Source organism: Mirounga leonina, unplaced genomic scaffold (genome assembly GCF_011800145.1).
Source record: "Mirounga leonina isolate KUSES-001 unplaced genomic scaffold, KU_Mleo_1.0 Mir_115, whole genome shotgun sequence".
NCBI lineage: Eukaryota > Metazoa > Chordata > Mammalia > Carnivora > Phocidae > Mirounga > Mirounga leonina.
This window is the reverse complement of record NW_023270268.1, coordinates 20754558-20775032: the sequence shown is the minus strand read 5'-3', so window position 1 is coordinate 20775032 and position 20475 is coordinate 20754558. Positions and strand designations below refer to the sequence as shown.

General features: G+C 38.9%; 1 protein-coding gene across 2 annotated transcripts in view; it reads right to left on the bottom strand.

Moving 5' to 3' along the window:
• Positions 1–20475, bottom strand: part of ZNF385D (zinc finger protein 385D) — a 932012-nt gene that overhangs the window by 305564 nt on the left and 605973 nt on the right. Inside the window, exon 1 of one of the 2 annotated variants that reach the window (XM_034993852.1) lies at positions 2353–2708. The exons of the other annotated variant lie outside the window; for it this stretch is intronic. Coding sequence (XP_034849743.1) covers positions 2353–2374 — 22 coding nt within the window. The 5' untranslated portion in view covers positions 2375–2708. Of the gene's footprint in view, positions 1–2352; positions 2709–20475 lie in introns of those variants that run through there. 2 annotated transcript variants of the gene reach the window in all.

Below are 20475 nucleotides of genomic sequence, written 5' to 3'. Positions count from 1 at the left end.
GCATCACCATGCTCCTCATCACTCCCTGCTGGAGATGCAAATAAAAGTCTTCTGCCGCCTCAACTCCATGCCCACGAATCACCAGAAGAGCCCAGGAATGCAGCCCCACTTTCTCTTTGTCCATGTTCTCCCAGACTCAGTTCGAAAATGAAGAAGGAAGTAATGGGCAACTAAACTATAAAGTGCAAGTGTTGTTTTCAAAAATTACCTGAAATAGCTACAATTTTGGAAATACCAGCAAACACACAAATACACACACACACACGCACACACATACACACACGTAGTCTTAGAGATTTGCAAACATTAGGATGCTAATAAATCTTGAAAATGCCTGGGTTGTTTTGCTCCATTCTTCTTGCCCTACCTCTTATACCATGCATTTTATTAGAGACAGGTGGGCTCTCAGAGTTCTGAATGTCTAACAGCTTGAGCGAGGGGCTGCATAGCATAACCTGAAATAAACGGCATTCCTGAATACCCACGATTTCCTCCAAGAATAGAAAAACGTATCTCATGCTGGAATTATGGTAAGACTGAACCCTGTTCATGACACAGAGGGTAACTTTAGCTTTGCCTTTAAAAGAGTATAGTTTCATCCGAAGTAGGACATCACATTTCAATTCGTACTATTAAAAACTTGCATTACACAGTGAAACTAATTGCCCTGTGAATCACCCTGCTTTACAAGACAGCTGGACTAGCCTACAGTTAACATGAGCTAGCCCAGTGAACGTTTCTCCAACAGCCACATGATAATCCAGGACAGCACGGATGGCCACTGACCATTACTTTTAGACTATGCCACTACTCTGGCCAACCCTCCTTCCTCACCACAACCACATAAGGAATTGTTGCAAGAGGCTACAAACTTAAGCTAAAATTATACTTCCTACTTCTTATCCCTCAATATCATTACAGATGCCGAAATTTTATTTTGTCCAAAAGATATATTCTTTTACAAGATTTCCCATTTACCAAAAATATATTCACGAGAAACACTTGGTGTTTTATCACCTGCCAATAAACAAGCTTACCACCTCCATCACTACCCCTGGAAAGAGGTGCTGTTTAACTCTGGATTCGGCTTAAATTTGGCTATGAAATGAGGATTGTTTCTTCCAAATCAATTTTAATTATTTTTAAGACTTCTTTTCTAAGCTGACACACATTATAGGGAAATCAAAACTGCTGTCAAGACAACTAAAGGCATTCAGCTTTCCCAACTTGTGTCCCTTCCATACTTTCACAAATGTTTCAAAGTCTCAAGAAAACAAAACAAAGCAAACCGTACACATAGATAAATGCCCAAGAAACTAATACTCCCCCAGCACAAGTTTACCTAAGCACCTCTTTAATCTGAAAAATCACTCTCGATCTCAGATTTAAAGCAAACCAAGAAATCACCCAGAGCATTTGCATCTTGGAATCTTCCCTGGCCCCTCTCCAGCTGTTCTCACAAACCTTTTAATATCAGATAGATGCCCTCGGATGATGACGCGGGGTGGAACTTACAGAAGGAAAGCATAACTTCAGGGAGGAGGGGAGGTTATTCAGTCCCAATCCTTGGCTTCTTCTCATTTAGTGAAGGGGTTGTGCCTTCTCTCCCAGCAGTAAGTTGCTGCGTTACAGTGCGAACATACAGCTCCCGGCCCGCTTAGAGTGCTCCAGTGATAGCCCACATCTAAGCCTCAGCATGTTTTCTGGAAATGCAGGGAGCTCAGCTGAAAATCTTAAGGGAGCTTTCCAGCGTGGCACACAACTAAACTGCACAAATATTTAACAGCTTCCAGACCTCTAAAGGTTTAAGATAATATGCATTTTGTGCTAGGCTGTTGTAGCTAGAAGGAAAATGGGATGGAATGGAGGAGCGTCCTCAGCTGCTCAACCACAGCACACCAAAGAATGTTTTCCCTTTTTGGCTCAGAATTAGGGAAAAACCAAAATGCCTAATGAAACATTGATACCGACTAAGCTCTCACAGCATCAATAGTACAGGAACTTAGTTTTACGTTCCATTGAGTTAGCCCATGACTTCCCACGCCGCACCATTTCTCCTTCCTCACCTAGCTAAAAAAGCCAACTTCACGCAGACAAATCAAGGCAAAGTTTATCCACCCCCACCAGTTTCCTTTCTTCTCCAACTTAAACTCATCCACGACTAATAAACAGCCCCAATTGTAGCACAAAGGAAGCTCTGACGGCTGCACCAGCTTGGTCCTCCACTTGCCAACTGGAGGTAGGTTTAATGTAATATATTCTCGAGGCTTAAAGCTTTTTTTTTAAAGGGCTGGGCTGCCCTGACGAAGAGCTGGACACCCCCAGAATTACATCATCAGAGCTAACACTCACCAAAATACATTATGTTTCTCATTAATCAGACAGCTGGAACCCCACCGCGGCGTCTTCGGCATCAGCTCGCACCCAAGGCTGACGCGCAGAGCAGAGCCGTTTCATGCTACATTCGGTGGAAATGTCCCCGGCGTGGAGAGCAGCGAGCGCCGAGCCGGCGTCCTCCGCGGGATGAGCGCCTTGCAGGCTGCCTTTCCCGGGCTACGGTCCCCGGCGGCTGGAGCGTGCGCTCCGGCTGCCTGCTGCACTGCCCATCCTTACTGTAATCCGACTCCTCCTTGCGATGTCCTTGCCGCGCCTGTGACATCAGGACTGAGAGTACTACAAACAGACCCCCCCACCCCACCCCACCCCACCCCCGGTTAGCAGCGGCTCCATGAGGTGCTCCGATTGCCTGCCTGGACCAACCATGGCTCTTGGAAAGCTTTGACGAGCCCAGAGACCTGGGAGGGGGCGGAGTGAGGGGCGCGGGAGGCTCTCTTAAAGAGAGAGGGGTCTCCGGATCCACATGGGCGCACACAGGGGAAATTCACCACGGTGCGGGAGGGGAAGTGGTTAAGGCGAGTTCTGCCATTAACGTGTAATTATAGATACACTTTTATCCCGCCCCTCCCGTGAATGTCATCATCTTCGCCAAAATTTAGCCTACCACCCCAAGTTAAAAAAGCAGTGGGAAAAGGAATGGTGCCCTGTGTCTGCATTCTCTTTGCTGTGGGCTTGAGGGTTTGTTGTTTGTGATGTTTATGCCTAAGAGAAAGAAAACATTCAAGGGACCATTGCTAGGGCAATAGAGGTTTTCACTTAAGAAATGATCAGATCACAGAAACCTAGTAGTTGGTAAAGAGTTCTTTTTATTTCTCAAGTATTTTCTGAGCTAGGTTGATAGAGAAATGTGAAGAAAAATAACGTGATAAAAGTCACCCCTCAGTTTCACAAGATCACATTTGCTGCTTCCCATAGTAGGTAGTAGAAAGGACTCTGAGCCTGAAATGATCTTTGACCCCTAAAGAGGAGAGACAATTTAGCCTGAAAGATAACCAAGATTGTGTCATAATTCAAGTCTGGTCACTAGTATGATATAGACACACCCACGCACAAGCGCACACAAACTCGCATTAAATTCGAGATGAACAATCAAGAAAAGCAAAGCTTAGCAAAGTCTCTGGCTCCTCCAATAGTCTAATGAATTGCAGTCCTTATCTTACATAGAAAAGGATGTTAGAAAGAAATCCCTGGAAGCAGTGCTGATTGATACTTAAATGCTCAGCATGGAAAATAAACCCATAAAATAAGTTGTTTCCTAGGGACTCATCACTTTGGGATCCAACTTAACCACTGGACTATTGAAACTTAAAAATTTCCACAAAAATCTATAAAATTAAGAACTGAAGATAACAAAAGAACTATAGCCTATGCAAGGAAGCAGTTGATCTATTTTCAGTACAGGTTTTTATAAGCCATGGTAACAAATATTTCTACATTGTGATATTAAAATAATCAGTGGTTTTTCCTTGCACAATCCTGTCTCTATTGGTAGATTTAATACATATTGGAACTAGTGGGCTGAATAGCAGCGTGCTGTGCAATCTTGAAAAAAAGCTAAACCCCCTATTTCCTCTCTGTGAAAAAAAACCACTATGACCAATATCGTCTCTTACAATGGATTATAAAGAATTTGGTGAATGTGAATGGGTAATCATATATAAATCAGGAACATCACAATGAGTCTTTGGATAAATCTAGTGATTTTTTTTTAAATTTTTTTCTAGAAATACTCTTCATTGAAAGCAACTTGGAGAACGAAAATTTAAATAGTAAAGAATACTTTTTTACTCCTTTTTAAAAATTAGAAATAAAAAGACGTTACAGGAAAATACTGAAGAAAACACGTAAGTGTTTTTCCTTTTGGACAGATGGAAATCAGCCAAAAATACAATTAATGGCCCTTCCCTCAGGCAAAAGAACCATCTGTGGTAGAGCTTATTTATGAAGCTCATCAGTTGTCCTGACCTCCTACATGGGCTAGGGGGCACTGTAGTTTAATGCTACAGTTTTTGGTCCATTTGTGTTCCTGTAGTTTGAAGATGCAAGCTTTGAGAGTTGAGTTTAAGACCGGAGGTTTAAGACACTAAAGGACTGTCTTAATAATTAATAACACCTTGCATTTGCATGGCATTTTGCAGTCACAAGGTATTTTCACTTATGCCATCCTTCTTACTAACAAACTGACATATAAAAAGGTGGATATTATCAATGTCCTGATGAACAGGACCTTGAACCCAAGGACAAATGAATCTGAGGCTCAGAGACATTAAGCAGTTTTCTCAATGGTGCAGTCAGTATAGGTGTCTTATTACTTGTATTTTGAATTTATGTTAGTATCCCCAGAAGATTCCTTTCTTCAAAGAAATAAATTACAGGGGCGCCAGGGTGGCTCTGTCGGTTAAGTGTCTGACTCTTGATTTCAGCTCAGGTCATGATCTCAGGGTCCTAAGATCAACCTCCCATCCTCCCCGGTCTCCGCACTGGGTGAGAAGCCTACTTAAGATTCTCTCCCTCCTTCTCCCTCTGCCCCTCGGCCTCCTGAAAAAAAAGAAAGAAAGAAAGAAAGAAAGAAGTTATAAATTTCCCATTTATAGTTGCTCAGGTCAAGGTCTTCCCCAATCAAATTATGTCATTGTGTGTTCCAGAAAAAAATGTATCTACATGGGCACGAATGTACAGGCAGAGAGTATTCAGTAATAGAATATTCCAACCTCTGCCTGGTCTATAGAGGATCATTCCTGAAAAAGCAGCATGTAGCCTCTGGAAGAGAATGGCATCCAAGAGGCAACTGAGTGTTACATGCATGCATTGGAATCCTGTTCAACCCCAAAAAAGGAAGGCATCTGCTTTATTTAAATGGGTATGCCCCACCCTTCCCCAATTAAGGGTTATCTGGACTATCAAAACCTCAGATAGAAACAGTGCTTATCTCTGGATCGAAAACAAGTGATTTTTATTTTAATTGTACACTTTTTACTGTCTCCCCTAAAATTATTTGTATGCATTATATTCATAAAGGAAAAAAATGCAACTGTTTTTATTTTAAAAAGGAATAACATCCAAATAAAGGCATAGCTGATGCTGGCTAGACATGGGGTTGTGGACATGCCGGCCAGCCTGAGAGATGCTTACGTATGTCATGTCCAGGAGAGGACCCAGCCGCTTTTGGGGAAGGACCTGGTTCACACCCCTGAGCCTTATCTGTCTCTAAGCTGCTCGAAGCTGGGGTATCCTGAGAGGGAATCAGGTCACTGCTTGCCAGAGAGAAATATACCTTTCATGATTAAAACAAAAGATAGCTGAAAACCAGTTACATATTTTGAGTGAAAACATTATGGTAGGCGGAGAATTTTCTCTCGGCTCAAATATCCAAATAGCCGCCTGCCTGGATCTCTCCTCTCCGAGTCTTGCTCAAAAGTTTGTCAGCGTAGTTTCCCTCCATAAGAGTTGTCACCGTCTGACACACTACTGTAGACATCTCTTTATTTTGATCTCTTCTACTGGGATATAATCTCCATGAGGGCAGGGCTTTCTGTTCGTTGTTCACTGATGTATCCACCATCCCTACAGGGTATCGGGCACCCGTTCCTACTCAATAAATATTTGTGAACGAATGAGTGAACATACTGAATACAACCATATTGTGTGTAAAACATCATACTTTTCTATGTGCCTGCAGTCAGTTCTTTGAAGTGGATGGTGTTTTATACAAAATGTTTACACAAATTGAATTTGTCCATGCTTAGCAGCAGCTGTTCCTAAATGCTATGCAATACAGATGCCAGGTGTTACTGCAGGCCACAGTTTGTGAGCTTGCTTGTCCTTTCAAGTTCTCAGAGCTGAATGCGGCAGTGATTTAGCATGGAGTTAGCACAGCCTAGTTGTGCCTTCCAGTGCCTTCCCCTGAGCCTTAGTTTAGTCCATTTTCATTTCTTACTATATTGCAGCAATAAAATTTTATCCAGTGTTCCAAATTCCAGCTTGCCCGAATCCCACCCATTCTCCATATTAGATCATTATTATCTTTTAATAATAAAATAACATTGTCAACGCTACTTCAATTAAAAAAAAAAAAGAAATGAGGTCAAATAGGTCACATGGAGCCTAATTCAGTAGGACTTTGTAGACCATATTATAAGGACTTTGACTTTTATTCTGACTTATACTGGATGCCTTTGGAATAACATGATTTGACATACTTTAAAAGGTTTACTGTGACTGATGCATAGAGAATGGATAAAAGAAAGCAAGGGAAGATGCAAGGTGACAATTTAGGAAGACTTTGTGATAATCTAGAAAAGAAATGGTGGCTTGGATCAGGTAGGAGCTGTGGAGGTGGCAAAACATGGTCAGAGTCTGTACGTATGTCAAAATAGGTCAGTAGGGTTTGCTGTGGGTTGGATAGGCGATAGAAGAGAAAAGATAATGGATTGGGTGTTACACGCAAACAATGAATCATGGAACACTACATCAAAAACTAATGATGTATGTATGGTGATTAGCATAACATAATAAAGTAAAAAAATTTACAAAAAGATAATGGATTACTGAAGATTGGGAGACAGCAATTGAAAGGTTGGGATTTCCACTAAGTGATGTGGAGAAGGCTATGGAAGAACATGCTTTGGGTGGGGATTAGGAGATGGTCAATATGGGGCATCGTAGTTTACAATTCTATTATATATTCAAGTGAAATGTTTATAGAAGTTTGGCTGTATAGGTCTGGAATGACGTTTGGGCTTTATATTTAAATTTGGAAGTCATTGTTTTATAGATGGTATTTTAATCCATGAGGCCAGATGATACCTTCAAAAGAGTATACTCCTTTGGAAGAAGAGAAGAGGGTCAACACTGAGCCCTGGGACATTGTAAGAGCAAGGGGCCAAATACATGGGTACTTGGTGACTGAATATTTGTTGAAAGCATAACAATTTATTCAATGAGTATTTGTTGACATATGAATGATATTTGATGGAAGGCTATTTTAAGCCTGAGTTTGCCTTTGTCTGATATATAACCACCCACTGTTAAAACAGTTTGAAAAGGGGAGAAATAAGTAATTGGTCAATATGAGAACAAATGCCTAGTTCAATTAATCCATGTAGTCTTTTGATTAATTTTTTAGATTGTGTAGACACTGCTATAAACTCATAAATTATTCCTAGATTCTCACTGGATGCTTCCATTGAAATTAAATGTCCAGGGGCCTTAGTCTAGAAAATGAATTGCCTACAAGAAAAGAAGTAAGAAAAAAAGTGCTAATAGTGAGCTAAGGAAAAAAAAACTATTAATACCATAATATTCCAAAATCCTATTTCAATTTCTCTGTCTTTGGAGACACCCAATAAATGCCTTCTATATATGGCCCTATCTATTCTGATAGTCAGTTAATAGGAGCTCTTTTACAATATTTAGTAACTAGTATTGGCAGCCCTCTTAGAGTTCTTACATTGGAGCTGGCTGTGGCCTAGGCATCTTTATTTATTCAACATATTGGGTATTGGGTATTCATGTGCCGAGAACTATTCTAGGTGCTCAAGGCACATTGATGAAATTACAGAAATCTCTGTCTACAAGGAGCTTACATTCTAGGGGTTTCTGCCTATCAGCTTCTCTACTACAATTTGGAACATCTTTCACATTTCTCCATGCAGAGGAAAGGACCTAAAATATCCTTCATCTCATCCATTCATTCATTGGTTACAGTTTATTGCTTCTTTCCCTCCAGTACAATGGACATGAGGGAAGGGGCATGTCTACCATGTTCATGCTGTGTCTACTGTCTAAACAAGACCAGGTATGCAATAAATATTTGTTGAGTAAATAAGTATCTCAAAAGTCATCTACCCCTAGATGATGTTTTATCCTGATCTTACTGAGAATATACTTATATTCTACTAGAAATGCCCTTTTGTATTCCCCTTGGTCTAAATACTTATAATCATCATCTAAAACTGCTCAGATATTTTGTTTTCTAAGAAGCCTTCCCTGGGTTTGTTTATGTCTGACTCATGTGTTCCCCCAATGAGCACTCACACATTCTTTATAGAAATCCATTACAGTATTTATCAGATTGGCTTTCAGTGACCTTTCCAACTGTCAATATCCCCCAAGTAGAATGAAGGCTTCTTTGGGGTCACAGAAAGAAGTGAAATATATGTTAATTCCTTGAATGTTTTAACATACTCCAGAACACAGCAGAAATGTATGCCAGGGACATATCCTATTGGGTTAGTGACTAGAGTATGCCATTAACATTAAACATTGCCCATGATTTAGGAAGCAGCAAACTTTGTGGTTGGAGACAAGGATCAGAAAAGGAAGAGACATTAAGAGTGACCTTAGGTTAGAGAAATCCCAAAGGTCTGAGGAAAGGCCAGTTAAGGACAGGATGGCTGATCAACTATCAGGCAAGATAGAGATCAGAAGTGTTATGGGCAGGGGCACCTGGGTGGCTCAGTCGGTTGAGCGTCTGCCTTTAGCCCGGGTCATGATCCTGGGGTCTTGGGATTGAGTCCTGCATCGGGCTCCTTGCTTGGAGGACAGCCCGGTTCTCCATTTGTCTGCCACTCCCCCTGCTTATGCCCTACCCCCAACAAATAAATGAATGAAATCTTAAAAAAAAAAAAAAAAGGTGTTGTGGGTAAGTCAGGAGGCCGATATGGGAGTCAAGAACAGAAGGGAAGTTTTTTGTCTTTTAATTTTTATTTATTTATTCATTTGAGAGAGAGAGGGAGAGAGTGTGTGCGCACAAGTGGGAGGAGCAGAGGGAGACAGAATCTCAAGCAGATCCCACACTGAGAGTGCCTGGAGCCCAATGCAGGGCTTGATCTCACGACCCCAAGATCAGGACCTGAGCCAAAACCAAGAGTCAGGCATTCAACCAGCTGTGACACCCAGGGGCCCTAAGAACAGAAGAGAGTTTAAGCAGAGAGTGATTCAGGGGAAACTAGTCAACCACCTAGCTTCTCTTACAGGTGTTTTTTATTAGTGCATTTGCCCTGATTGATTGATAGTTGTGCTTCCTTTTAACAGAAGTATCACTACCTTCCTTTCTGAAGGCTCTCAGACTATTATTTCCCTTCCATGTTTCTCTTTCTTTATCTTTTTCCCCCAAAGTCCTTCAAGAAGTTGTGTATATTTTTATCTAGTTTTCTTTTTTTAATGAAGTTGCTTTGCATCTCTGTAGATACTATCTCCAAAAATTAATGGGCACCACATCGTAAGTTTAGAAGTCCCCCACCACCTCATTTGGTGCCTCACTAAAAAGAAGTGAGGTCATAATAACTATTATCATCATCACTGGAAAAAAAAATTGAAAGTAGAGATCCTAAATAACAAAACACTGAACTCTAATGTTTAAGCGACCACCCTGTTCCGAAAAGCACTTGGTATCTAATTTAAGGAGATGAAGCATATACCCAAAAATACAAGTAAAAACAAAGGTAATACAAGGTAAAGGACAAATGAACAATGTAGGACATGCATGTAAGGGTTTGGTAAAAGATAAAATTATGATGGCTTCAGGTAAACCTGGAAAGCTACAGAGAAGAAATGGAACCTGAACTTGGTCTTCAGTATCAGTTCGGATTGATTAAATGCATAAAAAGTTGGCAAATGACATAAAACAAGGGTGGGATTGTGAATGATATATCTGGGAGAACAAGAACAAATTACAGTATTAAAGAGCAGTTTCATAAAAGATTTCCATGCAAACTAAATTTGGAGAAGAAAACACAGAAGCCTATTGGATGTGATCTCACATTCCAGGTTAAAGGGTTTTAATTTTATTTGACAGATAATGTAGGAAGTGTTTGCTGAATGAATACATGAATGATCCTCAAAGTGTTTCCAAGGGCAGAAATATAATAATATGCCTCCTCCAAAGACATTTGGTGACACAATAACATGAGTTAATATATCTTGTACAGCAGGTTGAAAGATCTTATACACTCCAGAGGTTTCCAATTTTTCTTAAAATAAAATTCATTTATGGTTCCTGGGCAGCAATTGGAGAATCAGCCCTCTCCCCATCCAGCCCCACAACAAATGTGCTTGCAAACAAAATGGAAGAAGAAAACAGCATCATATTGAATTTCTTCTTTTGCTTTAAAAAAAAAAAAATCCTTCAAGATAAATTGAGTACAGCTCTAGTAAATTTGGATGCTTTAGGTCATGGACATTCCATTTTTATATATACTGTGATAATAACTATATAGAGTGAGCAGAGAGACAGGGCAACTCTGCCCCAATGTTGCAAAAATTCACAAAGTAATTGAAAGTGTTTCCAAGTGTGCATAATTCTATGCCTCCAGTCAAATACAGTAGATGGAAATTTGTTTGGCTTCCTCTGTCAAAATGTCTAAAACACATAAAGGAAATGTGTAAATGGAAAACAAAATATTACAGTTTCAACATTCTTTTAATTATATCTCAATTTCAATCTTGGCTTTGCTCAAACATACTAATAATCCTAAGGGCTCATCTCTGATCCTTTTGGTGGATAAAATGACCGAATGTGATTTTTACCCTTGACTCAGTGTCAGTTCTGGAAATCTACAGTATTTGTCACCATGAATACCATTTAACTGCAGCAGTACCCAAAGGAACTCTGCACAGCCACACGTGAATAGGGCTGGAGGAACTTAATTAATCTTGCTGTCACTTCCATGATGCTTTTCATTAGTTTTGCTGCTATCTGATCAGCTGGCCTTCTCTGTATTGGAAATGGCTACCCATAGCTTCTTGTGAAAGCATTTTCAAAAAGGTAAACAAAGACTCACCTTTGTGCTGGGGAGCTTTTATGCAGATGAACATTATTTTTGCTACTCTAATATGGAGGTAACCCTCACACTTTATATTTAAGTTATAAAAACACAGGAAACGTAAATACCTCTTCTGTCCCCATCAGGGAAATTATTTTAAAATCTATACATAGATTATGTATTTGATATAAAAGGTCATAATTTTCTTTATATTGTTTTCATGAATACTAATGCTTAGTGCATTATCTGGAACTGTACTAAATATAGAATGTAACTCAGAAGAAATCTAGACTTTATCATTGATCCCTGGTAAGTAGATTAGGTGAAAATTGGATTTAATGATGGAACAAAAGAACTGATAACCCAATGGTTCTCTCTGTCATATTTTTGAAAGACTGATTTAATATATGTATATGTTAAATATAATTTTATTTACATGCATTATTTTTTTCAATGCTGACCATAGTTTAATTTACTAAAAAAAATTGGAATGATTTTATAAAATGTTATCACAGTTTGACTCTATGAAAGTCAATTCATACCTATGGGATAGCCATGGAGAACTAGAAAAGGAACTCACCAAGAGTCAACAAAATGGCAGGCTCTGATGAAGAAAAACAAGACTGCACTGTGTCCTCTTTCCTCATATGTGGAAGCCAATCTACAAAATAGTCCCCAGCAATTCTTGTTTCCTAGTATTCACACTCTTGTGTAGTCCCTTCCCACTTTGAATAGAGATGAACTATGTAACAAATAGGATGTTGTTGAAATGACCAAGTGTGTCATACAAGATTAGGTCATAAAAGACAAAGTGGGTTCTGTTTCTCTCTTAAATCACACACTTTAGGGGAAGTGAGTTGCCATGCTGTGAGGACAGTCAAGAAACCCTATAAAGAAGTACACATGGTGAGGAACTGAGATTTCCAGCCAACATCGAGCATCAACTTGGTGAATATCTGAGTAAGCCACGTTGGAAGTAGATCCTTTAACTTACATCAAGTCTTCAGATGCCTGCAGACATGACCAACAATTTAAATCCAACTCATGAAACACTCCAACGTCCAACAGAGCAACTTCCAGATTCCTGACCCATAGCAACTGTGTGAGATGATAAACATTTATTGTTGTTTTAAGCTTCTAAATTTGAGGCAATTTTCTTCTATGCATCAATAGATAACTAAAGCATCATAGCCTTACTTTATAACTTAAAATTTTGGCAATGTGATGTAGACCTCAGTTGAGATCGAGATAGAAATACGGCCTTGAAGAGGTATGTATTCCTTTGGGCCTTGGTTTTGGTTTTTGGGTTTTGGTTTTTTTTTTCTTTTTTTAGAGAGAGAGAGCACTCATCTATGCATAAGATTGCGGGGGTGGGGGGGAACAGAGGGAGAAGGAAAAAGAGAATCTTAAGCAGGCTCCATGCCCATTGCAGAGCCTGACACCAGGCTTGATCTCACAACCCTGAGATCATAACCTGAGCCTAAATCAAGAGTCGGAAGCTTAACTGACTGAGCCACCCAGGCACACAAGGTCTTGGTTTCTTAATCCAAGAAATGGTGTAGGAATGAGTGAGGGTCACCAGTGTAAGATCCTTTAGGGAGAGGTGAGGGAAGTCACACAGCTGTATAAGGTGAGCTAGATATACGTTTATAGAGAGCATTAGAGACTTTAGAGGATTGAAGAGTATCAACTAACAAGGGAGGGTCTGTTACTTCACTTCACTTGACAATATGCCATGAGGGAATGTTGCCAGATTCTTCAATTTTTTTTCCACTTCTTACTTTCTATGACTAAAACATTACACATTTGATAAAAATTTCATGTGACTTCAACTTGAAGTCATTGGTTAAAACTATGATTGAAACAATATTTTCTTTTTTTAAATTTTATTTTATTATGTTATGTTAATCACCATACATTACATCATTAGTTTTTGATGTAGTGTTCCATGATTCATTGTTTGCGTATGCGTGCCCTCCTTAATACCCATCACCGGGCTAACCCATCCCCCCACCCCTCCCCTCTAAAACCCTCAGTTTTTTCTCAGAGTCCATAGTCTCTCATGGTTTGTCTCCCCCTCTGATTTCCCCCCCTTCATTTTTCCCTTCCTACTATCTTCTTTTTTTTTTTTTAAACATATAATGTATTATTTGTTTCAGAGGTACAGGTCTGTGATTCATCAGTCTTACACAATTCACAGCATTCACCATAGCACATATCTTCCCCAATGTCTATCACCCAGCCACCCCATCCCCCCCCCCAACTTAATCTCAGGAAACAAACTGAGGGTTGCTGGAGGGAAATAATATTTTCTTCTCTCTCTCTCTCTCTCTGTCTTGCATTTTCTAGTATCTTCAGAATTTTATTCAAAGATCTCTGCTGTTATATTCATCTGTTCCATCCTTCTTCCCTTCCACCGCTTTCTCTACCCTTCTCTAACTCACAAACTTCTACCATCCATCTACCAACACACATTTCTCTCTGCCTGGCATGTTGCTCTCCCCTTAATCTATCAGGCCCTTGCCCACACTTTCTTAGCCTGTTGAAATGCAACTTGTCCTTGATGGTCCACTCACATAGCATCCCTCCCCTAGGAGGCTTTGCTTGATTGCCAGTCACAATTAGTGATTACTTTTCTTATACCTCAAGAGTAATGTTCTTTATTTCTTGAGTCCTACTAGGCGTGTCTCCCTATTTATAATGTGAAATCTCATTTGGCAAAATTAATGTCTCATTAATTTTATTGTCACTGAGCATTTTTACAATATCTGTCTGCAATGTACCATCCAGATCTCCCTAAAAAGAAAGACTGTTGCTCGCTGCTAGGAGTGCTGTAGACATATGTCTTTCAACTGTCGGTTCCTTTAGGTATTTCTCTCATCTACTGGGAATTGCACTTCCAGTTTCACCCCTTTGTGGTGAACCTTATCCAGTGATCAATGCAGGAGTAAAAAGACCTGGCCATCTTAGACCAATGTTGTCCAAAGATGACTTTGGCCCTGCATCACAGCTCAACTTCTCCCTCTCCCTACTCCAATTCCTCTTCTCCTTTCCAAGTGCTGACCTAGAGCATTCTCTAGTAAACATCATTAACGCTAACCTTCATCTCAGTCTGCTTCCCAGAGAACCCATCCTGTGACACCATCATTGAGCAGATACTCAGTAAATGCCTGTGGCATCAATTTAAGTCCCAAGTCCCTGTAGACAAACAAGACTAATTTCCCAAAGAAGAGTATGGTCCTTACCCAAGAAGCCTGGAAGGTGTTGGATAATTTTGAAAGAAAGCCCACCTTTTACCCAGAAACTCATTGATTTTAGAATTAATGTGAGGAAAAGAAAGCCCAGAATTTAAATGAATGCCCTGATCCGTGTACTCTGTCTGAGTAATGGTGATGGCTCAGAGCTGTCAGGTCTGCCAGGAGATATTCAATCATGATGCTCTCTTCTTTCTCTTCAACAAAGGTAATCACTCAGCATTTTATCTTTTCTAGAAGGTGTCATTACTTTGAAAAGACAATAAAAGTCTCACAAGGGTTTCTATGTAGCGGAAAATTTTCTCCTCATTTTCGAGAGAAAAAAAAAAAACCTAAAGGAGAAAAAGACCCTAATTAATTTAAGCATGAAAAAATACATTAGCTTGGAGGAACTTTCATAATTTTGAAGTATAAAACTTCCTGAGAAATCTTTTCAAGCTGAGTAATTTATCATGTTCTCTAGAGCCTATAATACATAACATATATCTTTTAAAATTTACATTATTTTAAATAACCAGACCATTTTTTTCTGGAGGAAAGCAAAACTTTGCCTTAGAAAAATCTATGTTGTAGAGATATGTGTGGGGGAATCTACCCTAATGAAACTATCAACTGTAAGACCTTCTTAACCTCTGACTACATGTTACCAACAACAGAACATAGACATATACCAAGTGGTTTATTACCTATTTTCAAGTCCAATGCTTAATCGAGAAGTCATTTAAGTGTTTTCATTTATTCACTAATTTTTCAAATATTCATTGACCACCCATTTGTCTAGTACTATGCTTGGGATTAGGGATATAAGAATGATCAAGACACATATTGTCCTAGGCTTCATAGAACTTACAGTGTTCCAGAGAATGGAAAATTGTAATGGAAGGTGGATCAATGGCTACAATAATCCCCAGAAAGGGAAGAGAAGGTGGGCAGTCAGGGAGGTTAGAGAAAGGACTTTTGAGAATGAAACATCTAAGTTGAAGAGGGCAGAAAATTTGGAATTAGATAAAAATAAGGCATAGTTAATAGCATGTGCAAAGGCCCAAAAGAGAAAGGCATGGTGATAAGAGCTAGGAGAAGTTCAACAAGGAGAAGCAGGGAAAAGTGGTATAAAATGAGATAGGACTGGTAGCTTGGAGGCAATCATGAACCTGCAACAAAGATTTGGAAAACTACAAAGGCTTTAATCAAGAAAGTGATAAACCATATGATTACAGATTCAACAGCTACTCGAATAAACACTAACTATCCTGTGGCAATATGGCAAAGCTCCCATATAATCATGTGACATTGTGAAAACTATATGCAGTAAATGCGTAAATCTCTGGTACAAGACACAATTCTCCTTGCTCAGCTTTTCTGTCTACATGCAACCCAATGAAACACAGCAGGCAAGAAAAGGAAAAAAAAAAATAAAGAAAAAGGAAAAGATGTCTTGCATGGCTGGGCTCCTCTAGTTGGGAATCACCAATTCAACCAGTTTAAGGATAAATCAGATTTTTTAGCTGTCATCGCAGCTGAGCATTGAATAAAAGAATGAAAACTGAATGGTTGATGTTTGACAATTGACCCAGATTAGCCTTCAAATGATGGGAGTCAGTGTGTTGACTAGATTGAATTCTGTGCCACACAAATACTGGCACTATAATTTTATACATATATACACATACATATTATATATGTATTCACACACACGTGTGTGTGTGTGTGTGTGTGTGTGACTCATGGAAGAAAATGAGGAAAATGACACTTCGAGGAATATGTCATAAATTTTTATGTTTACATGCAAGGTGTGGTATAATTTTATTTCTGGCTCCCAAACCCAATTTTTTTCAAGTGTTGAATTCTCTCCTGCCTGCATATTTTCTAAGTAACTTCTGTCATATTCTGGGTAGCGCTGTTTTTTGAAGATCTTGACCACTGAAGAGTATTCCTAGGTTACCATTACCTATAGTTGCCTCAAAGAAATAAAACCTTAGATATTTGCAATGGCCAGAAGTGTCTTGTTCTTTTCTAAAATTTCAAAAATGTGTGTCTTTCTAATCACAGTAATATTTTTACAAAATAAGCTAATTATTGCATTTATTTCAGAAAAATAAAAGCAGCCATTTCCAACAGGTTATATATGTATAGCACCCATACACTGTATATATGTAATGTGAGTATGTGAGATTTTACTGTCTTACTTTCCTAGAAATATAAGTCAAGAATCAATCTTGATGGGAAATATAGGGTACTTTGACATATTTCAGAGTATCTGCCAAGCCATCCTCATCTCTGGGGAAATTCTTTTTTTCATATGAAATATGCAGAATTTACTCACCCTTGGACATGACTGATTTGACTAGGGTGGCCTCTGAATAGGATTTTCTGAGACCTATGACTTGTACGACCTAGCTTGAAAAGATGAACTGAGACAATCATGTTTGTTCTTGAAAACATAAACTAAGAGATAGAAGAGGAACTTATCAATTGGTGATGGGTCCTGGAACTAGAAGGTCATATAGACTCAGGTCATACAGATTGATATGCAATATGAACAAGCACAAGAAGGCAGAAAAGGGGAAGAGGCAGAAAGAGACAGAGAAGAGTTCCCATGCTGGATGCTGGGTGGAGAGAGAGGCACATTCATTTTCTTACAGGTTGGCTTTGATAATTCAATGGTTTCTTTTCCCATGCACCTTTCCAATAATCTCACCATCCCACCCACCCAACCCCCAGGCAAGTTTAATAAGACTCTGTTCCTCGAGTAGTAATATATTTTATTACACCTTCAGTTAATTAGAAGAGATCAGTAGCGCCGACACCAGGAGGAGTCATGTTTAAGTATTGTTTACTAGCCTTCAGACTACCCCTCCTAAACAAGAGAACGGAAGATGGCAGCATTGTGAGGAAGGGAAAGATGGCAGTCTAGGGAAAAAAGAAAGAGTGGATCATGCTGGAGGGAATTCAGGGCTTTCAGGAGGTGAACTAAGAGTAGTTATGGGATTAATAATAATGGTTCCTACAGGGAAAAAATAATTGATTCTGGCTTTTCGATTCAAAGATGTATTCTCTTCCAATCTTTATTTTCCACTAATATTTTGTGAAGATGTACATGTAAACAATAAGAGTAAAGGTTTTTGACTCAGTGTTGGTATGTAGCCTGTATTCCTTATATTTTTACATATTGTGTTCCTGGTAATCAAAACCTCTTTTATTAATAAAGTGATAAAGAGCATTGATTTTGTCAACCAGGTAATTTCCTATCTGTTATGGATAAGAGACGTGCTATTGAAGTATTAGGACCCCAAATCATGACTTTGGCCCATGTACTGAGGCATGGTCAGCAAACTTTCTAGAGATGAATTTGCGTTTTAATGAAGAGTAAGAGTGTAGCACATCATTGGCCATAAGTATCATGGATCCATTGATTCTTTTTTTCAATTTATGGTAGTTCACAATAAATCTGCTATGAGATGCAAATCTCAGGGGATATCTTGCAGGAGAACAGAGAAAATTTTATTAAACTACTATGGAATATCAGTTATGGGATGGAGGATGACAGAGAAATAGTAAAGACAAGAGGAGCAAATTAGAATACATGAAATTTAAAAGACAGTATATTAAATTGAGTAAAGGTAGAATGAAAGGATACAATGAGCTAGAAGACAGGTTAAAGCAGTGAGATCCTTGAAGTCAAAAACACATAGTTAAAACTGTACTCACTAGAAATATAATTTCTACTTGAACCAATGTACTTGAAAGGATTTGTGGCTATGGGTAAGGAGGACAGCCAGATGAGGTTCTATTAATATAAATCTTACCTAATCCAGTACTTGATTCAAGTTATGGGTTCAATGATCATATATAATGTAGCTATCAAATACAAGATCTTTTCAAATCCAATCTTTAAAGAATGTGTGTACAAACACCTCCCCCCTACACACACACCCTAGGTACTGTCTAAGCCTACACTGAAAGAGAATTTAGTAACAAATATTGTCAGTTGAAAGGCTTACAGAAATCACAGTTCTTAGGGGAATACTAGAATAGTACTGAACAGCTACCTTGAAACAAGACTGAGGCCACACATGTTTCTTAGGCTTGTACAATTATTCTACAAAATCCAATGACTGATATGCCATTGTTCCCTATCTAAGACTTTCTCCCTTTCCTAGTATCATTTATCTGAAGAACAGAAGTATTAGTCAGATAATCAGTTGTTCTTAGGGAACACAACATCAGATCAAAGAGAAATGGAAAGACTTACGGGTTTATCCAGGCCACGGGGAGGTCCTCAGCAAAACTCCTATCTTATGTCCCTAATGTTTACACCATTAAAATTTAGTGCCCTGCTCATCTGGACAGTGCTGTACAGATATTGCCAAGATTGAGACACATATTTATTGTTATTTATCATCAAAAGTTCTATGGAACTGCTTTATTCCCAAGCCTGGTTTTACAGGGTTCAGTTGTAGAAATTCTGTATATCTTAATTAAGGTGATGGTTAAATGTGTTCATTTATCAAACTAATCAAACTTTAAACTTAAGAACTGTGTTTTTATTAAATGTAAATCATATTCCAAAAAAAGGGAAATACAAAAATAAATGGTAAGTGCATACACATGCAGGAAAGAATTGGATGGGGTAAACAAAAGGTTGAAATTTAGAGTCAGCCATGAGATATGGTCATAAAATTAAAATAAATAAATAAATAAACCTTAAATATCTAACAGGCTTGAACCAAGATCGTTACAACACCAGGAAGAATGGGCCTCTTGGGCTTGCTGATAAAGCAGAATGTTATAGAAAACAGAACATGGGTTTGGAGTAATACTGACCTAGGACTTAATCCAAGCATTGCCACTCAGCAGCTATGTGACCCCATGAAAGTCACTTAACCTTTTGAGAGTCCATTTCATCATCTGTAAATGGGATAATAATCCCTACTTTGCTTGGGGTTTTGAATAGTTGGCTCATATAGGAGTTTAATAAATAGCTGCTATCATCATTATCATCCATCATCTTAATGTCTTAATATTAATTTCTATAAATTTAAAATATAGTTACATTAATATTAAAAAGAAATGCACTATTTTGTGCTTTTATGTCTGGTAATTTCAGGCTTCTTTAATCTTCTGTATAGTGAGTTTTTCTGTTAAAAATGGGTCAAAAAGAAGTAATACCTTCAAAAAGAGAGGCCAGTGGGACATTGTGATGGAAGCACGCAAGGGGACAGAGGAAGTGGAGTCTCAATTCCATGGTATTACAAAGCCCAGAGACTAGTTAAAAGGAAATAATAATTCCCAAGAAGGATCTCATAGTAGGTACAGAGATGGAAAGAAGTGGACTGATCGGAGAAATACTGAAGAGATCTTGACTAAGTAGACAGACATTGATGGGTGGTGGTGGTTTGATGAAGGAGTGGATATGATTAAGAATAACTTACGGTTTTGACTTTTTCAGTTCAGTGACTGTCCTTGATAGAAGTACTTGGGGAACTTTGAAGAAGCCCAGTTTAAGGAGCAAATGTAACAGATTTGGATAAGATCTTTGTGTTACTTTGAAACAAGGAAATGGAAATGACATTAGGCAGTTGAAGAAAAGGTCTGAAACTGAGAAGGACTTAGGCAGTCTTCTGTATGCTGGTAAATGTTTAACAACTGGCTCTTTAGGGAAACCAAGCCCTAATTTATAGCCTTTGCCAATATTCATGGTTTAGATGCTCCCACCAAGACACCAATTTCATGGTATAATACAACCAGCATAGCTTCAGAAGAGATGTGCACAGCTGGCTCTTGCAAGAGGTGCAAGCCAGCTCCATCTCATAATGGGTGATTCAAGAAGCAGGAAGCAATCAAAAGTGTAAGTATCCATGGAAAGTGGAGTAAATTTCTCTGGAGGAGTGATGGCTTTTGCATCTCCTTTGCTTCTGTTTCACTTGTGTTTCCTTTTTTATTAACTCTTTCATGCAGGGTTGCTTAGTAGTTGCAGGAAGAATTGGCATCTGTTCCTTACATCATCTTGGAGCTTTCACTGTTGGCATCTATAACACCTGCTATGTCACAAGGTCATC